Source organism: Dipodomys merriami, unplaced genomic scaffold (genome assembly GCF_024711535.1).
Source record: "Dipodomys merriami isolate MVZ:Mamm:240054 unplaced genomic scaffold, mDipMer1.0.p SCAF_617, whole genome shotgun sequence".
In the NCBI taxonomy this organism is placed as follows: domain Eukaryota; kingdom Metazoa; phylum Chordata; class Mammalia; order Rodentia; family Heteromyidae; genus Dipodomys; species Dipodomys merriami.
The window spans coordinates 60,924-84,962 of NW_027206199.1; the positions used below are offsets into that span (position 1 = coordinate 60,924).

At 44.0% G+C, this 24,039-nt stretch overlaps 1 protein-coding gene across 2 annotated transcripts in view; it reads right to left on the reverse strand.

The window, feature by feature from the left end:
- Positions 1-2,843: 2,843 nt before the first annotated feature.
- The window catches only part of LOC138814848 (reticulon-3), a 51,972-nt gene continuing 30,776 nt past the window's right edge, over positions 2,844-24,039 (reverse strand). For both annotated transcript variants that reach the window (XM_070003920.1, XM_070003921.1), the window contains 6 exons: positions 9,172-9,379; positions 6,080-6,218; positions 5,785-5,854; positions 5,340-5,386; positions 4,181-4,239; positions 2,844-2,980 (listed from right to left, as the gene is read on the reverse strand). In XM_070003920.1, the coding sequence (XP_069860021.1) occupies positions 2,935-2,980; positions 4,181-4,239; positions 5,340-5,386; positions 5,785-5,854; positions 6,080-6,218; positions 9,172-9,379 (569 nt within the window). In that variant the 3' untranslated portion in view covers positions 2,844-2,934. The remainder of the gene's footprint in view (positions 2,981-4,180; positions 4,240-5,339; positions 5,387-5,784; positions 5,855-6,079; positions 6,219-9,171; positions 9,380-24,039) is intronic.

A 24,039-nucleotide genomic window follows, 5' to 3' on the forward strand; every position in this document is an offset into this window, starting at 1 on the left:
GATCAAGTCCCAGCAGCCTTCGTGTGTGGGGGGGGATAATTCAGAGGAAGGGGTCTTGGAGCAGAGACCTGGTGCATGTGATCAACTCTGAATTTCAGCATTTGTGGCTGTGGCTGCAGGTGATGGTAGGTAGATAGGCTGCTTCAAGCCGGGAACCTCCAGGGTTGATGGGTTGCCCAGGACCTTCCCATGCTCCTGCAAGGATCCCCTCTTGGGGTGTGTCTCAGTTCCTGCACAGCTGTGCCTTATGCTATGGAAATCCCACGGTCTTGGGAACTGATTTTTTTTTTTTGGTGGTGGCAGCAGTCCTGAGGCTTGAACTCAAGGCCTGGACACTGTCCCTGAGCTTCTTTTGCTCAAGACTAGCGGCTCTACCACTTGAGCCACAGCACCACTTCTGGCCTTTTGTTTCTGTGGTACTGAGGAATTGAACCCCAGGCTTCATGCATGCTAGGCAAACACTCTACCACTAAGCCACATTCCCCAGCCATACATTTTTTTTTTTTTGTCGGTCGTGGGGCTTGAACTCTGGGCTTGGGCGTTGTACCTGCGCTCTTCAGCTCAAGGCAAGCGCTCTACTGCTTGAGCCACAGCACTACTTCTGGCTTTCTAGTGGTTTATTGGAGATAAGAGTCTCACAGGGGGCTGGGAAGGTGGCTCAGTGGTACAGTACTTGCCTTGCATGCCTGAGGTCCTGGGTTCAATTCCTCAGCACCACATAAACAGAAAAAAAAAAAGCTGGAAGTGGTGATGTGGCTCAAGTGGTAAGAGTGCTAGCCTTGAGCTGAAGAGTTGAGGGACAGTGCCCAGGCCCAGAATTCAGGCTCCAGAACCGGACCCCCCCCCCCCAGAAAAAAAAAAAAGTCTCACGGAGTTTCCTGCCCGGGCTGGCTTTGAGCCTCCATCCTCAGATCTCAGCCTCCTGAGTAGCTAGGATTACAGGCATGAGCCCCTGCCATGTATTTTGTTTTTGAAAGTCCCCAAGTAGACCAAGGGTCAGAAAACCTTGTCTGGTTCTTACTTTACCCATACTATGTAGAAAGAATAAAGTTAGCAGAACGATACCACAGTCATTGCGTTCTTTATTTAATTAATACCACATCAATTTGCAGTTTTACAGGAACCAGGATTCAAGCTCCTTGGGCGCTACTGTATTTTTTATGTTGCACGCACAGACACGTACACAGTTTCATTAGTAATTTTTTCATCTATATTTTTCTTAAAAAAAAAAAAAGATCCTGGCACACATTAAAAAAAAAAAATCCAATTATTTAAACACAGCAGCAACACAAAAGAAAAGAGCCAGACGCGGAGGCTTCCAGTGCAGAAAGGGGCCCGTTGGCGGAGATGCCTGTGACTGTCAATGTGCTGACCTCGTAAGACAAAGGACGTGGATGACAAAGTGAGTTAAAAAATTAGAAGGGAAGAGGAAAATAGAGAAAAGAAAATGGAGAAAGGTTACAGCCTCTTTTACCTATCTAAATGCAAGTAATTTTCCAGAGTAGAAATAAAGTTCCTCTCCCTACTTGTAAGAAGGTGCATGAAACACCACAACTTGTACTTCAAAGTCGCCAGCTCACATTCCTCCTTGAGGGGTGGGACTCATTTCTGCTTGCTTTCCCAATGATTGGATTCCCACCCACTTCATGTAGACTTGGACTTGGAGATTCCTTATCACTCACTCTCCAGCACACAGCCCATCAATACAATGTGGCCCTGCTTACTCGAGCTTACCTAAAGTGCTCTCCACAGGAGCACCCTGGGCCACAACCAGGTGTTGAGCCAGTTTACCTGTCTTAAACACAGCCACAAGCCAGCCTCCAAGCAGCTCAACTCCACATAAGCCAGGAGACACATTTCCCTTCACCACAGGTGGTGCAGCCTCTCAAGCTAGTGCAGCCTGGGTCCGCAGGCTAAATGGATGAGTGCAGGTTAAAGATGCAGCATGTGAAGAGAAGATAAAGAAAATGGGCCTCTGTATTTCTGGAGTTCACCTCTTGAGGACGTTCCCTCCCCCCCACAGACAGGTAGGATTACAATTACTCAATTACTGAGGAGCCCACATGCAGGTTATGTTTTCTCTAACAAGTTTGCAGCAGTGTACAGCAGTTACAGACATTTATTTCATAATAAAAGTACAACCATATTTATTAAACTTGAGGTAAGGTGGGCAGGAAGAGGGGAAGCACATTCTGGAATGAATTCCCAAACCAATGCTCAAACTGGTGTCCAAGACAGCTGGGTAGGACACTCCCTCCAGCCTGCGGAGCCCTTGCTGACTTCCTTTGCTAGCATGGGTGGCAGAGGGCTGGCAGCCAGGCGTGCTCCCTCTACACCCTCTCCATCCCACCCTCCGTTCCCACTCTCCTTTCTTGGATGGTGTTCTGAGCACTAGGAATCACCTCTATAAGTTACTCGATTCAAAGAGGAATATTAGGAATAGCTGCTTATGGTGCAGGGCAGGAAGGTGGAATTAGAGGAAGGAATCCCACTTCTGCCCCAAACAATTTCTTCTTCACAAGTTACTCATTATTTAACTTAAAAAATAGGGATAAAAGTATAATGGGAGCTGGGTGAGACTTGTCCTTGAATACGGAGAGTGGACCCGACATGTGTTCAACCACTCGCCTTCTTCAGTGCCTTCCCCCAGGTAAGAGCTCCACCACCACTAGGGACTGACCCTACCAATTTGATTCTTTATTCTTTTGGGTTCTTAGAGCAGTTTTTTTTTTTTTTTTTCCTTCAGTCCAACACTTCTTGTGCTTGATACTGAGGGTAAGGGGGAAGGAGAGGAGAAAACACCAAATTAAAAAAAGCTTGGAATGCAGGCTCAAGCCGACACTGAGCATGTGCCTTCACGGTACAAGTAACAACATTATTTTATAACTATTAAATGGTGTTTTAGTAACTGTTGTGTTTCTGGTTTCCATATGCTTATTCTGCCTTTTTTTTGGCGATTCCAGGGACTTTTGCTTGGATCCTATTGGGGAAAGAAAAAAAAAAAAAAAAAAAAAAGGTGAGTAAAGGTATGAGGAACAATTGCTAGGTTTTAAATTTTTTTTTTTAAGTTTTTTTTTTTTTTTTTTTTTTTTTTTTTTTTTTTGGTGGGTCGTGGGGCTTGAACTCTGGGCCTGGGCGCTGTCCCTCAGCTCTTCAGCTCAAGGCGAGTGCTCTACCACTTGAGCTACAGCGCCACTTCCGGTTTTCTGGTGGTTTATTGGAGATAGGAGTCTCACAGTCTCTCCTGCCCGGGCTGGCTTTGAACCGCGATCCTCAGATCTCAGCCTCCTGAGTAGCTAGGATTACAGGCGTGAGCCACCAGCGCCCGGCGCTAGGTTTTAAATTTCACAATAATGCCAGCAGTCCATCATGGACTGCTTAAATCACATGGAACACATTCCTGTTTTCACAAGGATGGGTGAAGACAGCCAGAGGCAGGGGTATGAGCTGTTCTGTTCTATGCCTGGCACAAGCCCAGGGTCCACAAAGCCCACTTTACCTGCCTGCTTCTCTCCTCTGCCAGAGCCTCTTGGCCCCTCACTGGGGTTCCAGAGAGGAATGAAGGTATAAGGCATAGTGCCTGCTGATGACGCAGGATGCCACAGCCCATTTCTCTGGCTCTGGCAGGCACAGAAAAATGAATGCCAGGTCCCTCACTAATACTAGACAGGTCATTCAAACTCCCTCAGGATGTCAAGGCTACCTTCCACATCTAACAGCAGATGATTCATGTCAACTAACACTAGTGATCAAGAAGACACCAAGTCCAAAACTGATCTACGAGCATATTTTGCAAATTAATAGAAATAACCAGGCATCAGTGGCTCACGCCTGTAATCCTAGCTACCCAGGAGGCTGAGATCTGAGAATCACGGTTCAAAGCCAGCCCAGGCAGGAAAGTCTGTGAGACTCTTATCTCCAATAAACCACTAGAAAACTGGAAGTGGTGCTGTGACTCAAGCAGTAGAGCGCTTGCCTTGAATTGAAGAATGCAGGGACAGCGCCCTGGCCCAGAGTTCAAGCCTCCCTGCGACTAACAAAAAAGTCAAAAATTTTTTTTCTTTTTCAGCATGAAAATTACTTACCTTTGGCTTTAGCATTTTCTGTGGGGGTTTAAAATAATTGGAGGGGAAAAGAAATCACATGAAAATAGTGCTGAAAATGGCCTGAGTATACATACTTTTCAACAATGGACTTGGTCTGATCCCGGACAATGCCAACATAGTGATCAATCTGTGTCTGTAAGGAAGGAAAGAAGACTCAGTTGTGGCCATACACAGATGAATAACTTTCCCGAAGGCACTTTCCTTTATGTATTTTACCCATTTTTAAAAACATTATGAATATGCTGGAAAATAAAAAACAAAGCCTAGTTTTTCAAAGTATTGTATCAACTTCTGATTTTAGACTTAATCTTTTGCAGAGGTAAGCCTTACTTAGAGACCCTGATGTACAGCGTTTTCTGAATATTAATCTGTATTCTGTAGTTTTGTTATAGCTCCTGGCTAAGTCTTTAATAGCAGAAGAACTAGAGATCTGTGATGTTTGCTTAATCCACAAAGAAAGTACACTGCACACACCATTTCCTTCCCAGCCCACAGTTTAAGCTTTTATTTAGGCACTTAACTTTTATTCATTAAGCATTTTTGAACTTTTTTTTTTTTTTTTTGTCGGTCGTGGGGCTTGAACTCTGGGCCTGGGCGCTGTCCCTCAGCTCTTCAGCTCAAGGCGAGCGCTCTACCACTTGAGCTACAGCGCCACTTCCGGTTTTCTGGTGGTTTATTGGAGATAGGAGTCTCACAGTCTCTCCTGCCCGGGCTGGCTTTGAACCTCGATCCTCAGATCTCAGCCTCCTGAGTAGCTAGGATTACAGGCGTGAGCCACCAGCGCCCGGCTCATTTTTGAACTTTTACTGGAACAGATCATACATATGGTAAAAAGCCAAAATGCATATAATAAGGCATCAAATATCTCTTTCCTCCTTGATCTGTTCTATATATCTAATTTCTCTTGCTGGAGGAAACCAGTTACTACATTCTTTTTTGTTTTTTGTTTTTTTTTGGGTCCAGTCGTGGGGCCTGAACTCTGGGCCTGGGCGCTGTCCCTCAGCTCTTCAGCTCAAGGCTAGCACTCTACCACCTGAGCCACTGTGCCACTTCCGGCTTTTTTCTTATGTGGTGCTAAGGAATCGAACCCAGGGCCTCGAGCATGCAAGGCACGTGCTCTACCACTGAGCCACCTTCCCAGCCCCAGTTACTACATTCTTACAGGCACTTGACTCAAAATGAACTAAACTAGTCAAACTAGCCAGCACATCTGATTGGAAACAAATAGCCTACCTTGTACTTCTCATACACAATTGGGACACTGAACACCAGCAGATCGGCTGGAAGACAGAAGGAAAAGACAAGAAAAGAGCAAGTGTGAGAACAAGTCTCAAGATTCAAGAAGTGCAATTTTGTCCCCATGAAGCAGATTTTCCTTAAAAATGAGGAATCCTGGCTAACGGTCTCAACAAAGGACAATTAGGGTAGTCTAACAACCCAAAGACCTCTTCTGGTACACAGGCTGCATTCTTTGTACCACATACACCCATTTCCAAATAAAAAAAAAATGGTTTCTCGAAGTAAGTTTCCTGTATTCAACCTATACAACTCTCCCTTGCAGCTGTCTGGTTCCTCCATGTCCAGAGCGCATCACTGATGGCTGCCAAGTGAGGGGAACCATGCTGGGCATCTCTATACTTTTACTCAAGAAGCTGGGACACTTTCCTTGCCACCTTACCAAGAATCAGAAGGGTGATTCCATTAAAAACCGCACCCACATAGGTCATCAGCCACATGAAGACAGCGAGCTGTGAAGGAGAACGAGCAGGAATCAAAGTAATGCAGACTTCAGGTCACTCATACTATAAATGGGTGATGAACATTCCCACTTGAACTAGGGTGAAGAGAATTCTGCCCACCTCTTAGGTCCAAGATGGACTAGTAAGTGCACAGATAAAACCCTAACACAGTGTTGTCACTCTGAACCATACTCCACGTCAGACTCACCCCCAAAAGCTACAGAAACAACTAACCTTCAAGGAGTCAACCAGATCTTCCACGAGAAAGAGACGAATAATGAACTTCAGGGCCTTGTTGACGTGCACCATGGCTGCATTCATGTAGTTGTGGAAAGCTTCTGAGGACAGGGTAATGTCCAAGTCCAGGTACGCTCTTCCAGAGGAAGAAACAACAGTCACACATGTCACACAGGAGGGAAGATTCTGTCAGCACAAGGGTGAAACTGGCCCCTGAATGCATTTTAGGAATTTATAGGGGAATTTTTTTTTACGATCATGTAATGGGCAGAGGCAAAGATGTCAGGTGGCTGCAAAGTGTAGGATTGTCACAAGAAAAAATTGTCTTATAGTCCTACATAATTAAAAAAAATTTTTTTACCCAGTCCTGGGACTTGAACTCAGGGCCGGGGTGTTGTCCTTGAGCTTTTTCTGACAGTTTCTTGGAGGAAGAGTCTCACAAACTTCTTTGCCTGGGCTTCAAACCACATGACCCTCAAATCTCAGTCCCCTGAGTAGCTAGGATTATAGGTGTGAGTCGTTGGTGTCTGGCTCCTGCATAACTTTTATTCCATTGTTGTATATATGTATGCATGTATACACATGTTATATACTTGTTTGTATTTATTTATTTAATTTATTTTACCCAGTCCCGGGGCTTGAACTCAGGGCCTGGACACTGTCCCCAAGCTTCTTTTTACTCAAGGCTAGAACTCTACCACTTTGAGCCACAGCTCCATTTCTGGCTTTTTGGTCATCAACTGGAGATTTAGAGTCTTACAGACTTTCCTGCCTAGGCTGGCTTTGAACCGCAATCCTCAGATCTCAGCCTCCTGAATAGCTAGGATGACAGTCAGCCACTGATGACAGGCTCCCAACAATTTTTGCATGCAAGGCAAGCACTCTACCACTGAGCCACCGTCTCAGCCCCTGGCTCCCAACAATTTTTAACAGTCCCGAATCTCTCTTTATCTTTTGGTGGTAATGAGGCTTGAATTCAGGACTTTCAGTTTGTTAGGCAGTTTCTCTACCATTTCAGCCATGCCCTGAGCCCTTTTTTGGCTTTAGTTATTTTTTTAGTTAAGGTCTCAAAATTCTTTCCCTGGGTCTGGTCTTAGACTGAGATCCTCTTGCCTATGGCATCTTTAGTATCTGGGAATCAGAGACATATACCACTCATGCCTGTTTACCTGGGCTGGCTTTGAACCAGAATCACCCAGGTATCTGTCTCCTGGCTTGATGGGATTAAAAGTATGCGACAGCCTCAATTTGCCCTTATTCTGATTTTCTTTTTTTCCTTTGTGCCCAGCACATTATGAATTTTCTCAAGTCATATTTTGTTTATACTACAACTTTTTTTTTTTTGGTGGTGTTGGGTATTAGACCTAGGGGCCTCATGAATGCTAGGCAAGCACTCTTATTATCAAACCAGTCCATAATTTGCATAAAATTTCAAACTACATATGATTTTAACTGTTTTATTTCACCAAGAGAAAGAATAGCTCCAGCCTGACAGCCAGAGCCTGTTCTATTGCAAGCCTGAGAGGATCACAAGAAACATAAAAAATTTAAGAATTCTGGCTGGGAATGTGACTCAGTGGCAGAGTGCTTTATTAGCATGCATGAAGGCCTGGGTTTGATTCTTCAGCACCACATACACAGAAAAAGCTGGAAGTGGCGCTGTGGCTCAAGTGGTAGAGTGCTAGCCTTGAGCAAAAGAAGCTCAGGGACAGTGCCCAGGCCCTGAGTTCAAGACCTAGGACTGCCCCCCACCCCCCCGCCAAATAAATAAAAATAAGTAAAATAAAATGAAGAACCCTGGCATTTATTAACCCACTAAGTGTGGGTTAAAAATGTTAAAAGAGTAAAAATGTGAAGAAAGCATTTGTTAAAGTTACATTATAATCAGAAAAAATAGAAATCAGACCCTAGAGTGTATGACCTCATTTATTAAGATTTGCCTGTGGGGAAGAAGGATGAAAGACAATGAATATGGTCAAAGTAGACTGTGCCTATAAAAACTGAACAATAGGGGGCTGGGAAGATGGCTCAGTGGTAGAGCGCTTGCCTTGCATGGATGAGGCCCTGGGTTCAATTCCTCAGCACCACATAAGCAAAAAGAAAAAATCCAGAAGTCCAGAAGTGGTGCTGTGGCTCAAGTGGTAGAGCGCTAGCCTTGAGCTGAAGAGCTGAGGGACAGCGCCCAGGCTCAGAGTTCAGGCCCCACAACCGGACCCAAACAACAACAACAACAACAAAAAATCGGAACAATAAAACCTGTTGATATTATTTTGGAAAGGAGGCAGGGACAGTAACAGAGGAGGTGATATTGATTAGAATATATTATAAACTATGTAGACATGTAAAAATACCTCTGCCCACCCCTGGCATAATTAATATAAACTAAGAAAAAAAATCCTCTGAGATTATGAAAACTAAATGACAGCTAAGAAGGAAATCAGAAATAAAGCTAAGAGAAAACACAGAGCACAGCCCCAATGCCAGGATTTCAAAGCCACTTCCAGCACTGGGAGCGTGGGTCAGTAGTACAGGTACAGGGCTAATAAGCAAAGGCTCTCGGTTCACATGCTATTATTGCCCCCAAAATGCAGTTTCAACATGAACATGGCTGTCTGACTAGGTGCTCTGGGTATGTGGTGTGAACCCCACCCAGGGTTCACAGTGTGAGCCTCTAGTTTGTTGAAAAGTTCTCAGATCCTAACCTGGCCACTTCTTAGGGTGACTGACTGTAAAGTCTGTATGGGCTGGTTTGTATCATCATTCTTTTTTTTTTTGGTCAGTCATGGGGTTTGAACTTGGGGCCTGGGCATTGTCCCTGAGCTCTTTTGTTCAAGGCTAGTGCTCTACCACTTTGAACCACAGCTCCACTTCTGATTTTCTTGTGGTTAACTGGAGCGAAGAGTCTCATGACCTTTCCCGCCTGGGCTGGCGTTGAACTGTGGTACTCAGATCTCAGCCTCCTGAGTAGCTAGGATTACAGGTGTGAGCCACCTGTGCCTGGCTAGGGCTGATTTTTTTTTTTTTTTTTTAGAGCTGATCAGACCCAGAAAACCCTTCCAACTAAAATGTGGACTATCATTTTAACTTACTTGAATGGATGGCCTTCTTCTGACTTCTGCACAGCTTGGATGACAGATTTGTAGACTCTGAAGCTGATGGTGACAGAAAGAAGGGCCAGGATGAGGTAAGAAACCACACTGATGACACTGAAAGCTGCCAGGGAGAGCAGCATGATCAGCGTGGCGCCAAAGACAAAGCCAGTCTTCTTCACGTCTCGCCAGAAAATCAGATCGTGCACTGCCAAGAGAGGGGAGGGGGATTTTAAGGTATAGAAGCCAAGACTGCTCTCTATTGTGTCTTGCATGTACCCCACTAGCACAGACATGGCTACAACCCATTTCAAGAGTATCTGATACTTAAAGAGTTTATTTTGGCTACTGAAGTCCATATAGGTAAAGTGTCTTTGGCAGAAAGGATTACAGCTGACAATACAATATCTTTGTAACTGCTGACTAAAACTACAATCAAATCAACGACAATGGCTTATGCCTGAAGCACCAGCATTGTGGAAGCACAGGCTGGAGGATCCCAAGAGTTACAGACTGGCCTGAAAAACAGAACTGTACTTTTTTTTTTCCAAGTGAAAGTAATTTTTTTTTTTTTTTTTTGCCAGTCCTGGTGCTTGAACTCCGGGCCTCGGCACTGTCCCTGAGCTTCTTTTGCTCAAGGTTAGTACTCTACCACTTGAGCCACAGCGCCAACTTCTGGCATTTTCTGTTTATGTGATACTGTGGAATCAAACCCAGGTATTCATGCATGCTAGGCAAGTACTCTACCATTAAGGCACATTTCCAACTCGTGAAAGTAAATCTTTAGCTCCCATTTCCTGCATGGTGAACAGGAAATATTTTTCTTTTTTTCCATTTCTCATTTAATCTCATTTTGCAAAAATAAATCCTTGCTAAATTAAAAAAAAAAGTGAAAGTACAGAAGGGTTATAAATTGATTTAGACTATAAACCCAAAGCTAAATGGAAATGTACAAAATGGAACGAGGGCAAAGAAAGTAGCAATAAAAGCTAGCCAATACCCATAAGTGCTAGTTATAATGATGTCAGTCTATTATAATCTGGAGAACTCAAGGATTATGCTTAGGAGGCGGTACTGTTATGCAAACTGTAATACGCGCGCGCGCGCGCGCGCGTGCGTGCGTGCGTGCGTGCGTGTGTAGAAATTGAAGTCAGAGCCTGTGCAAGTGATTCATGACTAACCCACCCCCTCCTTTACCTGGTGCTTTGTTTTATTTTTGTGATTGTACTGGGGCCTGAACTCAGGGCTAGAGTACTCTATACTTAGCTTTCTCACTCAAGGCTGAGAGGCTCTACTATTTCACTTTCATCTTTTTGCTGGTTAACTGAAAATAAGAATCTTATGGACTTTTCTGTCTAGGCTGGTTTCTAACCTAGGTCCTCAGATCTCAGCCTCCTGAGCAGCTTGGATTGCAGCTACTGGCATCCGATTTGCCTTTTGAGAAAAGGTCTAGTTAAACTGCCTAGGCTAGCCTCAAAATTCTAATTCTTTTGCCTACCCAGTAGCTTGGATTATAAGAATGGGCTACCATGCCAGCTAATTTTTAAGAGCCTGGGTCTCACTATGTTGTCCAGGCTGGCATAGAACTATTCAAGGGATGCTTCTAACTCAGCGCCTAGGCAGCTGGGACCATAGACAGGAACCAGAACATTCTGGCCATCCACAATACTTTTTTTTTTTTGGTCGGTCGTGGGGCTTGAACTCTGGGCCTGGGCGCTGTCCCTCAGCTATTCAGCTCAAGGCAAGTGCTCTACCACTTGAGCTACAGTGCCACTTCCGGTTTTCTGGTGGTTTTATTGGAGATAAAGAGTCTCACGGACTCTCCTGCCCGGGCTGGCTTTGAACCTAGATCCTCAGATCTCAGCCTCCTGAGTAGGTGTGAGTCACTAGTGCCCGGCTTCCACAATACTTTCAAAGTAAGTAGGGCACTATTAACAATGATTGTGTTAGAAAGCACGTGTAAAGCAGACCATTGAGGAAACAGGGTTTTTTATGGCTGGGCTATCTAAAGTAGAAAAAAAATCTTTTCTTTCCTCTGCCTCAACAACTGGATGGCATATGTTGACAAGCACTTCCAATCGAGACACCAAATGTGCATTTCAACTTCTAAAGACCAACACTTAACACTTGTCGCTCCAGTGAGACTCTCCCTCTACTCTCTGCTCACAAAAAAGAGCAAGGTACTGGTGACTTACGCCCATAAACCTAGCTTCTAAGGAGGCTGATACCTTTGCATTGCAGTTCGGAACCAGGCTGGGTAGGAAAGTCCGATACTCTCATCTCAAATTAACTACCAAAGCTTCAGGACAGGCTCACATAAAGAGCAAGGCTCTGAGTTGGAGAGACAAAGTTTGAGAACTAGGTGCGGGGGGCTCATGCCTGTAATCCTAGCTAACTCAGGAAGCTGAAATCTGGTCATTACAGTGGGAAGCCAGCTCGGGTTAGAAAAGTTCCCCTCAGCTGGGCGCTGGTGGCTCACGCCTGTAATCCTAGCTACTCAGGAGGCTGAGATCTGAGGATCACGGTTCAAAGCCAGCCTGGGCAGGGCAGGAGAGACAGTGAGACTCCTATCTCCAATAAACCACTAGAAAACTGGAAGTGGCGCTGTAGCTCAAGTGGTAGAGTGCTTGCCTTGAGCTGAAGAGCTGAGGGACAGCGCCCAGGCCGAGTTCAAGCACCATGACCGACAAAAAATAAAAAAAAAAAGAAAAGAAAAGAAAAGAAAAGTTCCCCTCAGATTCCCATCTCCAATTAACCACTCAAAAACCAAAATTGGGGTGGGGGGAGGGGGGAGGCTGGGAAGGGAGGTGAAGGGTAAACAAAGGAGGAGGCTGCAATGCTTGGTAAGAAATGTATGCATTATCCTGCCCATGTAATTGTAGCCCCTCTGTACAGTATGTTCTCAAATAAAATAAAATAAAATAAAAAAAACAAAAAACAAAATTGGCCGGGCACCAGGGGCTCATGCCTATAATCCTAGCTACTCAGGAGGCTAAGATCTGAAGACCGCGGTTCAAATCCAGCCAGGGCAGGAAAGTCCCTGAGACTCTTATCTCCAATAAACCCCATAGTGGTGCTGTGGCTCAAGCGGTAGAGCACTCGCCTTGAGCTGAAGAGTTCAGGGACAGTGCCCAGGCCCAGAGTTCAAGCCCCATGACCAACCGGAAAAAAAAAAAAAAAAAGACAAAGAACAAAACAAAACAAAAAAACCCAGAAGTGGAAGTGTAGTTCAAAATGGTAGACTGCTAGCCTTGAACAAAAGAGCTCAGGGACTGAGCCCAGGCCCTGAGTTGAAGCCCCACAACTGAAGGGGGGAAGGAAGGTAGAGTGTGAATCCTGGTAATTTCTTTTTCTTTTTGGGTCCAGTCGTGGGGTCTGAACTCTGGGCCTGGGTGCTGTCCCTCAGCTCTTCAGCTCAAGGCTAGCGCTCTACCACTTGAGCCACAGAGCCACTTCCGGCTTTTTTCTTTTTTCTTATGTGGTGCTGAGGAATCAAACCCAGGGCCTCAGGCATGCAAGGCAAGCGCTCTACCACTGAGCCACCTTCCCAGCCCCAATCCTGGTAATTTCTAAGCATCTTACTTTAACCTTTCTAAAAGCATCCATATTTTTACCTTTATGAAGAAAAGATGTTTCTAGGACTACATAAAGCTAATACAGGGAGGTTACACTGTAGACATTAAAATTTTAGTAGTACTCAAAATATGGTTAGCCTAAAAGACTATGATTTTAAATAAAGTGAATTTGAAACTGATCCCAACTGACCAGATGGCACCCAGTTCTTCCCCATGGTCATCTGTAATACTCTCCTCTGGACCCAACCTAAAACCAGATTTTGCCAAAATCTAAAAGAAAACACTAAAAATATGCTGAATGTATAGAAGAAATAACTGCTGGTTCAGAAGCAGCATCCTGATTCCCAATGGAAAACTAAGCATTGTTGCAAAGGTAAAAGACAAGTGGAAGGCACTCAGACTCACCTGACTGAACAGGAAAACCAAACAGAGCCTACTAGAGAATGAGTGCTAAGTAGGAGTCAGGGCTGGAGTTCATATGCTACAAGAGGAACTAAGTGTCACTGACAGAGAAACAAACAGATGCCACAAGCCTCAGAATGGAATGCATGGAGGAGAGTGTTGTATCTATGGTATTCCTGCCTCAAATACAACTTGATTCTAAAGAGAAGACACCATGCAAAGTCAAGAAGACCTATTTCTAATACTATCAATGGCGAGACATGTCAGTGCATAAATGCTAAGTGTGATCTTGGACTAGATGCTGCAAATAGGGGTAAAAATCATTAAAGACACCATTAGGCTGAAAGTGGTAGCCCATTCCTATAATCTAAAGCCTTAGGAGGCTAAGGCTGTAAGAGTTCAAAGCCAGACTGGGCTACACATAGCAAGATCCTCCTCAAAAAACAAAAAAGCAACCAATCATCTAACCAACCAAATCTTCACTCTGCACAAATGACAAAATCCAAATGTGAATAGACTAGAGTACTGCATTTTTTTTTTTTTTTGGTCGGTTGTAGGGCTTGAACTCTGAGCCTCAGCGCTGTCCCTCAGCTTTTCAGCTCAAGGTGAGTGTTCTACTGCTTGAGCTACAGCACCACTTCCAGTTTTCTAGTGGTTTGTTGGAGATAAGAGTTTCATGGACTTACCTGCCAGGGCTGGCTTTGAACCGCGATCCTCAGATCTCAGCCTCCTGAGTAACTAGGATTACAGGCATGAGCAATGGTGCCCAGCCTGCACTTGGTTTTATGCGATTAAAGAAGGGCTGGGAATGTGGCTTAATGGTAGAGTACTTGCCAAGCATGCATGAAGCCCTGGGTTCCATTCCTCAGTACTACATAAACAGAAAAAGCCAGAAGTGGTTCTGTGGCTTGAGTGGAGTGGTATGCTAGCCTTGAGCAAAAGAAGCTCAGGGACAGTGCCCAGGCCCCAGGACAAAAAAAAAAAAAAAAAGTTAAAGCCAGAAACCAGCAGCTCATACCAATAATTCTAACTACTCAGGAGCCTGAGATCTGAGGATCATGGTTCAAAGACTCTTACCTCTAATTAATCACTCAAAAACCCGAAGTGGAGCTGAGGCTGAAAGTGATAGAGCAAAAGAGCTCAGGGACAGCACCCAGGCCCTGAGTTCAAGCCCCTCAACTGACCAAAAAAAAAAAAAAGGAAAAGAAAAGGTTCCTATTTCAAGGAATATGTATCAACTATGAATGGTTCAGGGAAAAAACATGTATGTGGACAGAGAAGGAGGGAACACCAAAGCACATACAACCAAATGTTAACAGTGAACAAGCCAAGTCATGTGCAAGTTTCTTGCCCTATGCCCTTAGTTTTTAAGTCTTAAATATCTGAGGGGTGTGTGTGTGTGTGTGTGTGTGTGTTTGTGTGTGTGTGTGTGTGTGTGTGTGTGTGAAGCAAGCTAGAGGACAAGGCTAAGGCCTACACAGAAAGGAACTTTATGCATCAGAGATGGAGAAGGGTGAACAATGTGAAAACAAATTAGAAATTTCATTCATGTGCAAGTTGTCCTCATGAACTCTACTGTCACCTGCTGGAAAACTATGACAATAGTCAAGTCTACAATGCTAACTCATGTGCCTACAAGAGAGCAGTACACAACCTGCACCAAGAAGCGCCCCTCCCAGCTTTAAATTAAACAGTGAAATAATGTATTTTCAACTGAAAGGGTACATACTGGTTGAAAGGGGGAAGAGTAGAGAAAGAGCTTGGGCAAAATGGCCCAATGCATCAAATCTTGAATCCTTGCTCAGAGGTTATTTCCTCCTCTGCTCATCCTACCTGACATCCCTTAAGCAGCCTTATTTCTTTTCACAGCACCAACCATTTTAGTGATATGTAAGAGGCTTCTCGTATCTCTAAGTGAATGTTCCACCATGGGCCTATCTGCCAAGATGGCATAAGTACATCTTCCACTTCTGTCTGCACAGTGCTGCATGCACATCAATCAGCCCTGGGCAGGAGAGATGGAACAGTAGAGGAAGCACGAAGTAGCAAAGGAAGGAAATTGGCATGGAATGTGGAAACTTCTCCTTCTCTAATCCCTGGGGAAATGAGGAGGAAAAGAAAAAAAAAAAAAAGCAAGAAATGGGATAGTTGCCAAAAGTTTAAAATGTAAAACCACTAGAGAGAGAGAGAGAGAGAGAGAGAGAGAGAGAGAGAGAGAGAGAGAGTGTGTGTGTGTGTGTGTGTGTGTGTGTGTCCGTGTCCTGGGGCTTGAACTCTGGGCTTAGACACTGTCCCTAAGCTCTTGAGCTTGAACCACTGAACAATATTGAACAATTAGTGTTTATTTCGTAAGCACAAAATGATTATAAAAGATTGTGTCCATAAATTTTTGTATTCTACTTTCATTCATCTGTTCCTGGTACAACAGTAGTATAGTACTATTTGCACTCCTGTGTGTGTGCCTATGCACATGTGTACGCGTACTCCAGTGCTGTGGCTTAAACTCAAGGCCTCATGCTCTTGGCTTGGCTTTCTTGCTCACAGCTACTGCTTTACCACTTGAGCCATACTTTCATTGGGCATTTTTGAGTAAATGGAGTCTTGAAAATTTTTCTGCCTGGGCTGGTTTCGAGCTTTGACCCTCTAGGTCTTGCTCTGATCTTTTAGGTTACAACTAAGATTCTACATTATCAAAACACTTATCATATTGGATGCTGGTGGCTCATGCTTTTCTTTTTCTTTTTTGTAGGTTGTGGGGTCTGAACTCTGGGCCTGGGCACTGTCCCACAGCTCTTCAGCTCAAGGCTTGCGCTCTATCACTAGAGCCACAGCACCACTTCCGGTTTTCTGGTGGTTAATTGGAGATGAGTCTTAAGGACTTTCCTGCCTGGGATGGCTTTGAACCGAGATCCTCAGATCTCAGCCTCCTGAGTAGCTAGGATTATAGGCATGAGCCACTGGTGCCCGGCTATAACTAGCTTTATCTTCAATACCATATTATATATTTTTTTCAGCTGAAAGACCTTTTTCCTAATTGTACCATAATATGTTGCAACAAATTAGTGTACTGTACAAATAATGCCTTGTCTTAAAGTCCATTTCAACATTTAATATTTTACAAGTAAAATCAGTAATTTTTTTGGGGGGGGGGTCTGGTTGTGGGGCTTGAACTCTGGGCTTGGGCGCTGTCCCTCAGCATTTCAGCTCAGGGCTAGCGCTCTACCACTTGAGCCACAACACCACTTCGGCTTTTTTTTTTTTTCTTATGTGGTACTGAGGAATCGAACCCAGGGCCTCATGCATGCTGCATGCAAGGCAAACGCTCTACCACAGAGCCACCTTCTCAGCCCCAGTAATTTTTTTTTTGGTCGGTCCTGGGGCTTGAACTCTGGGCCTGGGTGCTGTCCCTCAGCTCTTTAGCTCAAGGCTAGCAGTCTACCACTTGAGCCACAGCGCCACTTATGGTTTTCTGGTGGTTAATTGGAGATGAGTCTCACGGACTTTCCTGCCCAGGCTGGCTTTGAACCGTGGTCCTCAGATCTCAGCCTCCTTAGGAGCTAGGATTACAGGTGTGAGCCACCTGGTGTCTGGCAAAATCAGGAATTTGTTACCTTATTTTGCTAATGGCAGATGAAAATTCTAACATAGAGGGCCTGTATTTGCCAAGTTTTTATACGTATATGCTGGCAAAATAGCAAATAATTCCTTGTCCTTGTTTTTCAAGTAGTCTTTAATGCGGCAAATTACTTATTGTAAAAACATTTAAGGCTAATAAGCCTTAATTTGCAGTTGCAGCAGCCACAATGCACCACAAGAGGGCATTAGCACATTCATAGACAATCTTAGAATAAAATCCCTATGTGCCAATTCTAGAACAGCAGTGAACCTGTGGACACCCTACCCATTTATTACTGCACTTAGGGAAAAGAACTTGGTTTGATCCTAAGCTCAATCATTCACAAAGAATTAATCTTCTCTCTCAAAAGTTGTTCAAATGCTTATTCTGAAAAGAAATAACTTGAACGAATCTTTAAGATTTAGTATTCAAGTTAGGCTTCATTAATTTTTTATTAGGCACAATTAGGTGGCCCCATTGTAACACACACATGTATAAGATGTATCTGATCAGCCTCATCTCCTCCACATCTCCCTTACCCCACTGGTTTCCGCCCCCCCCAAAAAAAAACTCTAACACATTTCAACTGGTTTCAAGCAGATAAACTTCAACCATAGCATTCATGCTCCTCACTGCTACCACCTCTGTGATGTATTCTAGCTTCAATCAGTGAGTATCAGGGAGCTCACTGACTCCTGATATAACTGGTTCCAGGGAGGAATGACAAAGGGGATGGAGAATCAGAGTCCCCATACCCTTTATGCCACAATCCAGTCTGTTTTACATCTTAGTCAACCTTCTAGCATCAGTATCTATCATCCCAGACAGCTGCTTCTCTATGGTCCCTGTGCTCCTGACCAGAACTCAGTATACTACTGGGCCTCAAGTGATTCAATGGGGGGGGGGGGGGGCGCGCGGCGGCGCAAAAAACCAGTTAGATATGTAGTTTATACCTGTAATACCAGCACCTGAGAAGCAGAGGCAGGATTTAACTTCATTTTTAATATGTTTGTGGCACTACTGGGGATTGAACTCTGGGCCTCAAACATTTTATCACTCAAGTCATGCCCTCAGTCCTTTTTGCTATTTGGAGAGGAATGTTAACTGGGGTTTGAACTCAGGGCTTTATATATTTGCTAGACAGGGGTTCTACCACTTGAGCCAGGCTTTATCTAGCCTATTTGTTTTTATCGATAGTGCCTTTTGCTTTTCTTCCCCAAGACTCTTTGGATTGCAACCTTCCTATTTCTGCCTCCTGACCAGTGGGATTATAAGCATGCACTATGCCATGTTTAACCAAACTTAATTTAAAAAATTCTTTTGTTATAAAGGTGGTGAACAGAGGGGTTACAGTTATGTAAGTCAGGTAAAGAGTACATTCCTTTTTGGATGTCATACCTTCCCTCACCAAACTTAGTACTTCTTTCTTTTCCCTTGTTAGTCCTTGGGCTTGAACTCAGGACCTGGGCACTGTCCCTGAGCTTTTTTTTTTGGTCAGTCCTTGGGCCTGAACTCTGGGCCTGGGCGCTGTCCCTCAGTTTTTCAGCTCCAGGTGAGCCCTTTACCACTTGAGCCACAGCACCATTTCTGGATTTTGTGTATGTGGTACTGAGGAATTGAGCCATGGGCTTCATGAATGTTAGGCAAACACTCTACTACTAAGCCACTTTCCCAGCCCACCAAACTTAATTAAAAAAATAAAACTTACTGGTTTTTTTTTTTTTTTTTGCACTTTCTTTTTCTTTTCTTTTCTTTTTTTTTTTTTTTTTTTTTGGGTCAGTCGTGGGGTCTGAACTCTGGGCCTGGGCTCTGTCCCTCAGCTCTTCAGCTGTAGGCTAAGCACTCTAGCACTTGAGCCTCAGCCTCACTTCTGGCTTTTTCTGCTTATATGGTGCTGAGGAATTGAACCCAGGTCCTCATGCATGCAAGGCAAGCACTCTACCACTGAGCCACCTTCCCAGCCTGTTATTATTAAGATGATGTACAGAGGGGTTACCACTTTATAAGTCAGTTAGGAAGTATATTTCTTTTTTTTTTTTTGGTTGGTCGTGGGACTTGAACTCTGGGTCCTCCCGCTCTTCAGCTCAAGGCGAGTGCTCTACCACTTGAGCCACAGCACCAATTCCGGTTTTCAAGTGGTTTTTATTGGAGATAAGAGTCTCATGGACTTTCCTGCCCAGGCTGGCTTTGAACCAAGATCCTCAGAGCTCAGCTTCCTGAGTAGCTAGGATTATAGGTGTGAGCCACTGGCGCCCAGATAGGAAGTACATTTCTTTTTCTGAATTTATGTGCACAATACATTTTATTTGTTAATATTTAACACATGTATGAACATTTAAATACATTTGAAATAACTAAAATAAACAAAAGCCAGGCTTGATTTAGTTGTTATTATTATTATTTTGTGTCTGTCTTAGGCTTGCACTCAGAACCTGCACACTGTCAACTGAACATTTCTGCTAAGGCTAGTGCTCTACCACTTTGAGCCACACTACATTTTCAGTTTTTCAGTAGTTAATTGAAGGTAAGAAAGAGTCTCACAGATTTGCCTACCTGGGCTGGCTTTGAATAGAGATCCTCAGATCTTAGCCTCCTGAGATGCTAGGATTACAAATTTGAGCCACCAGTGCCTAGCTATTATTACTATTATTTTGTCGGTCTTGGGGCTTGAACTCTGGGCCTAGGTGCTGTCACTCAGCTCTTCAGCTCAAGGCAAGTGCTCCACCATTTGAGCCACAAAGCCACTTCTGGTTTTTTGGTGGTTTACTGGAGATTAGAGTCTCATGGACTTTCTTGCCTGGGCTGGCTTTCAACTGCGATCTTCATATCTCTGCCTGCTAAGTATTTTTTTTTCAAAATTTGCTAGACCAGCTTGTGATCATCCATGTAACCTGTCCACTCCCCAAGTCCTAGGACCATACCAGACTTTCCCTACAAAAGGGAAAATTGTAGGGGAGGATCAGGGATGTAGCTCAGTGGTACAGTCTGTGTCTGACATACAAGCACTGATATCCCAGCACATTAAAAACAAAAACAAAAATTTTAAAATGTGAACTAGGCTTTTAAAATATGAATGATTAATCTGTGAGAAAACTAACATTTCACATGGATTCTTCTTAGTTTACCCTTTCTTTCTTCTTTTGTTTGTCATTGTGGGGCTTGAGCTGGGCCTGGGCAGCTGAGCTCTTTAGCTGAAGGCAAGCGTTCTACCACTTGAGCAACAGCTCCATTTCCTGTTTTCTGTTGGTTAATTGGAGAAAAGAGTCTCACAGACTTTCCTCCTGGGCTGGCTTTGAACTGTGATCCTCAGATCTCAGCCTCCTGAGTAGCTAGGTTTAAAAGCATGAGCCAGCCAGGCGCTGGTGGCTCACGCCTGTAATCCTAGCTACTCAGGAGGCTGAGATCTGAGGATCGCGGTTCAAAGCCAGCCCGGGCAGGAGAGACCGTGAGACTCTTATCTCCAATAAACCACCAGAAAACCAGAAGTGGCGCTGTAGCTCAAGTGGTAGAGCGCTCGCCTTGAGCTGAAGAGCTGAGGGACAGCGCCCAGGCCCGGAGTTCAAGCCCCATGACCGACAAAAAAAAAAAAAAAAAAAAAAAAAAAAGCATGAGCCACTGGCCCCTTTTTGGGGAGGGGTTCAAGGTGTAACAGGGCCTCATTATTTGGCCCACCTAGGCTGGCTTGGAGCTCACTATCCTCCTCTTTTAGCCTCCTAGTGCTGGAATTGTTCATGTGCCACCTTGCCTGTATGGACACTGGCTTTAAGCCCCCCCACTCCCCCTGGGTTTAGTGCTCTACTACTTGAGTCACAGGCTTCATTTCAGCTTTCTGGTAGTTAATTGGGAGATAAGAGTCTCATGAAGCCTGCTTGAGGTGAGCCACTGGCTCCCAGCACAAAGCCTTTTGTTTGATTTGCAAAATTCAAGTCCCAATTTTATGACTACTGAAATGGGTTAATAGTCTGCTTTGCTACAGACTTTTTTTTTTTTTTTGCTGGTCGTGGGGGCTGAACTCTGGGCCTGGGCGCTGTCCCTCAGCTCTTCAGCTCAAGGCTAGTGCTCTACCACTTGAGCTACAGTGCCACTCTGGCTTTTTCTGCTTATATGGTGCTGAGGAATCGAACCCAGAGCCTCATGTACGCAAGGCAAGCACTCTACCACTGAGCCACCTTCCCAGCCCCCCGATTTACTCTTAACTAACAAAATTCCCCCCAAAATGGCACAGAAAGATCACTGATACAATACAAAGCAGTCACTGTCAAACAGACACAGGCTTTTGGCCACAGACAAGTCTGGCAGTAAGTCAAAGAAATTTGTAGGAACTCCTTTCAAAGTAACATTTCTCTCAGGCTTTCAGAAAAAATAGTTTTTCATTCATTAAAATAACCTAACATCACCTTTGCCCTGAATTTTTTGATTTATAAAACACAGAAAACAAAACAGCATTGCCTATCCTGCCAAATGAATAGAGGGTGGATCTGAAAATGTGAACTTTTGACCTCAGTTATCTAAATGGTATAATTAAGATAACAACCTAGGCCAGCCCAGTGGCTCACGCCTATAATCCTAGCTACTCAGGAGGCTGAGATGTGAGGATTGAGGTTCAAAGCCAGCCTGGGCAAGAAACTCTGTGAGACTCTGATCTCCAATAAACCACTAGAAAACCATAAGTGGCACTGTGGCTCAAGTGGTAGAGCGCTAGCCTTGAGCTGAAGAGTGCAGGGACAGCGCCCAAACCCAGAGTTCAAGCCCCACAACCCCCCCCCCAAAAAAAATCTAGAAGTAGACCTTTGGGCTCAGGGCTCAAGTGGTAGGAAGCTTGAGCCCCAGGATCTATACAAATAGAAAATAAACTAAATCTTTATCAGAAGTAAATAGTAATGTACATAAATGGATTACTATACTGCTATTAGATATATAAGCTGTGTGTATTTCAATATAAAAGGATTTGAGCTAGGCACTGGTGGCTCACGCCTGTAATACTAGCTATTCAAGAGGCTGAGATCTGAGGATCGTTGTTCAAATCTAGCTTGGGCAGAAAGTCTATGAGAATCTTTTTTTTTTTTTTGGCCTGTCCTGGGGCTTGAACTCAGGGCCTGGGCACTATCCCTGAGCTTTTTTTGCTCAAGGCTAGCACTCTACCACGTAAGCCACAATGCCACTTCTGGTCTTTTCTGTGTATGTAGTACTGAGGAATTGAACCCAGGGTGCAGGCTAGGCAGGCACTCTACCACTAAGCCACATTGCCAGCCCCCTGTGAGAATTTCATCTTCAATTAACCACCAGAAAAACCGAAGTGGCGCTGTGGTAGAGTGTTAGCCTTGAGCTGAAGAGCTCAGGGGCAGTAACCAGGCCCAGATTTCAAGCCCCGTGGCCGATTAAAAACAAACTGAAAAGTTGTATAATAAAGACAAGGGGAATACAGGGAAGTTAAGTGAAGCTCAGAGGTATGTTCCTTGCTCAACATGCACAAGCCTTAGGTTTAATTCCCATTGTAGAATGCAAAGTAAAAAGGCTGGGAAGATGGCTCAATGGTAGAGTGCTTGCCTTGCATTCATGAGGCTCTGGCTTCCATTCCAAAGTACCACATAAGCAGAAAAAGCCAAAGTGGTGCTGTGGCTCAAATGGTAGAGTGCTAGCTAGCCTTGAGCTGAAGAGCTGAGGGAAGTGCCCAGGCCCAGAGTTCAGGCCCCATGACACGCCTCCCCGCCCCTGAAAAAAAGAATACAAAGTAAAACACTGAAAAACCTAAAATACTAGAAGCACATATCTATGTAAAGTAGAAAGATGAACCTGGGTCATGATGGTGGTTAGTGCTGGAGAACGGGGAGGAAAAGCCAGCAGGCTAAATAGCGGTGATGAAGGGCCTTTAGCTGGAAATAAACCTGACTTCCAGGGTTAACAAGTACTAGAAATTACTTTTTATGAATACAAGTGTGCATCTATGAAAAATATATACTTGTATTTGGTGGTACTGAAGTTTGAACTCTGGTCCTCATGCTTGCTAGGCAGGTGCTTTACCACTTGAGCAGTGCCTCAGCTCTTTTTGTTTCAATTATTTTTCAGGTAGGGCCTCACAGCTTTTGCCCAGGGCCAATCTTGGATCATGGATACTACTTATAAGTAGTATCCTCCTGCATAGCTGGGATCACAGATCCATACTGTCATATCCAGTTGATTGGGTGAGATAGTGTCTCACCAACTTTTTGTCCGGGTGGTTATCAAACCATGATTCTCCCAATCTCTATGTCCCAAGTACCTAGGTTCACAGAGGTTCACAATGACTAGCCTGGCTCTGCGCATGGGTGCACATGTGTGTACACACTGAGGTTTGAACTCATCAGGACTTTACTCTCTGGCTCAGATATTTTTTGCTTACAGCTGGTACCTAACCACTTGAGCTACTTGAGCCACACTTCCAGTTTTGGCTATTTGCTGGTTATTGGAACTAGGAGTCAAGGTTTTGTCTGCCTCGGCTGGCTTTGAACCATGATCCTCAGATCTCAGCTTCCTGAGTAGCTAAGATTATAGATATGAGCCATCAGCAGCTCCTGATTGGCCTGGCTTTTTGTTGTTGTTATTGCTGAGATATGGTCTCACTAAGTTTTTTTGTAGGGGCTGGCTTCAAACTCCAATCTTCCATCTGTGTTTGTGTCTCTGGGCAAAAGATGTATGCTGCCATACCCAATTATACTTTTTCCATTTCTCAAAAACAAATACATTTAACAACATCAATGACTGCATAATAGTGTAATGCATTGTTATGTCATCATGTACTCAACCAATCTGCCATTATTATAAACAGGACTACAATGAACAATTTCCTTGTACATAAATTTCTTAAATTGCTAGGGCAGTTCAATTTACATACCAGTCACCAAGCTATATGCCTGTCCATCTGGTTGCATTCTTCCTGATCTGAATACTCAAAAACTATTAAGTGTGAGAGGTAGGAATCTAATTTCCTCCCAAACTATTAGAGAATACTGTACCATAATTTTTCAGTAACCTATAATATCAACATGAAGACCTCATTATATACTGGTACATAATACTAGGCAGCAGAAAAACAAAATACCATCAGTTTTTTGTTTTTGCTTATTTCCACCCAACAATGTTAGGCAAAACATAACTATGGAACTTTATTTTAAGTGAGAAGGATGTTATTTACTGAAATATTTTACATTTTTAAAGATTTAGTCACAGAGAAAGATAATTTTAAAAAGCTGTTTGAAACTTGTGAAGAAAAACCTTCGGCTTATGCTTAATAATATC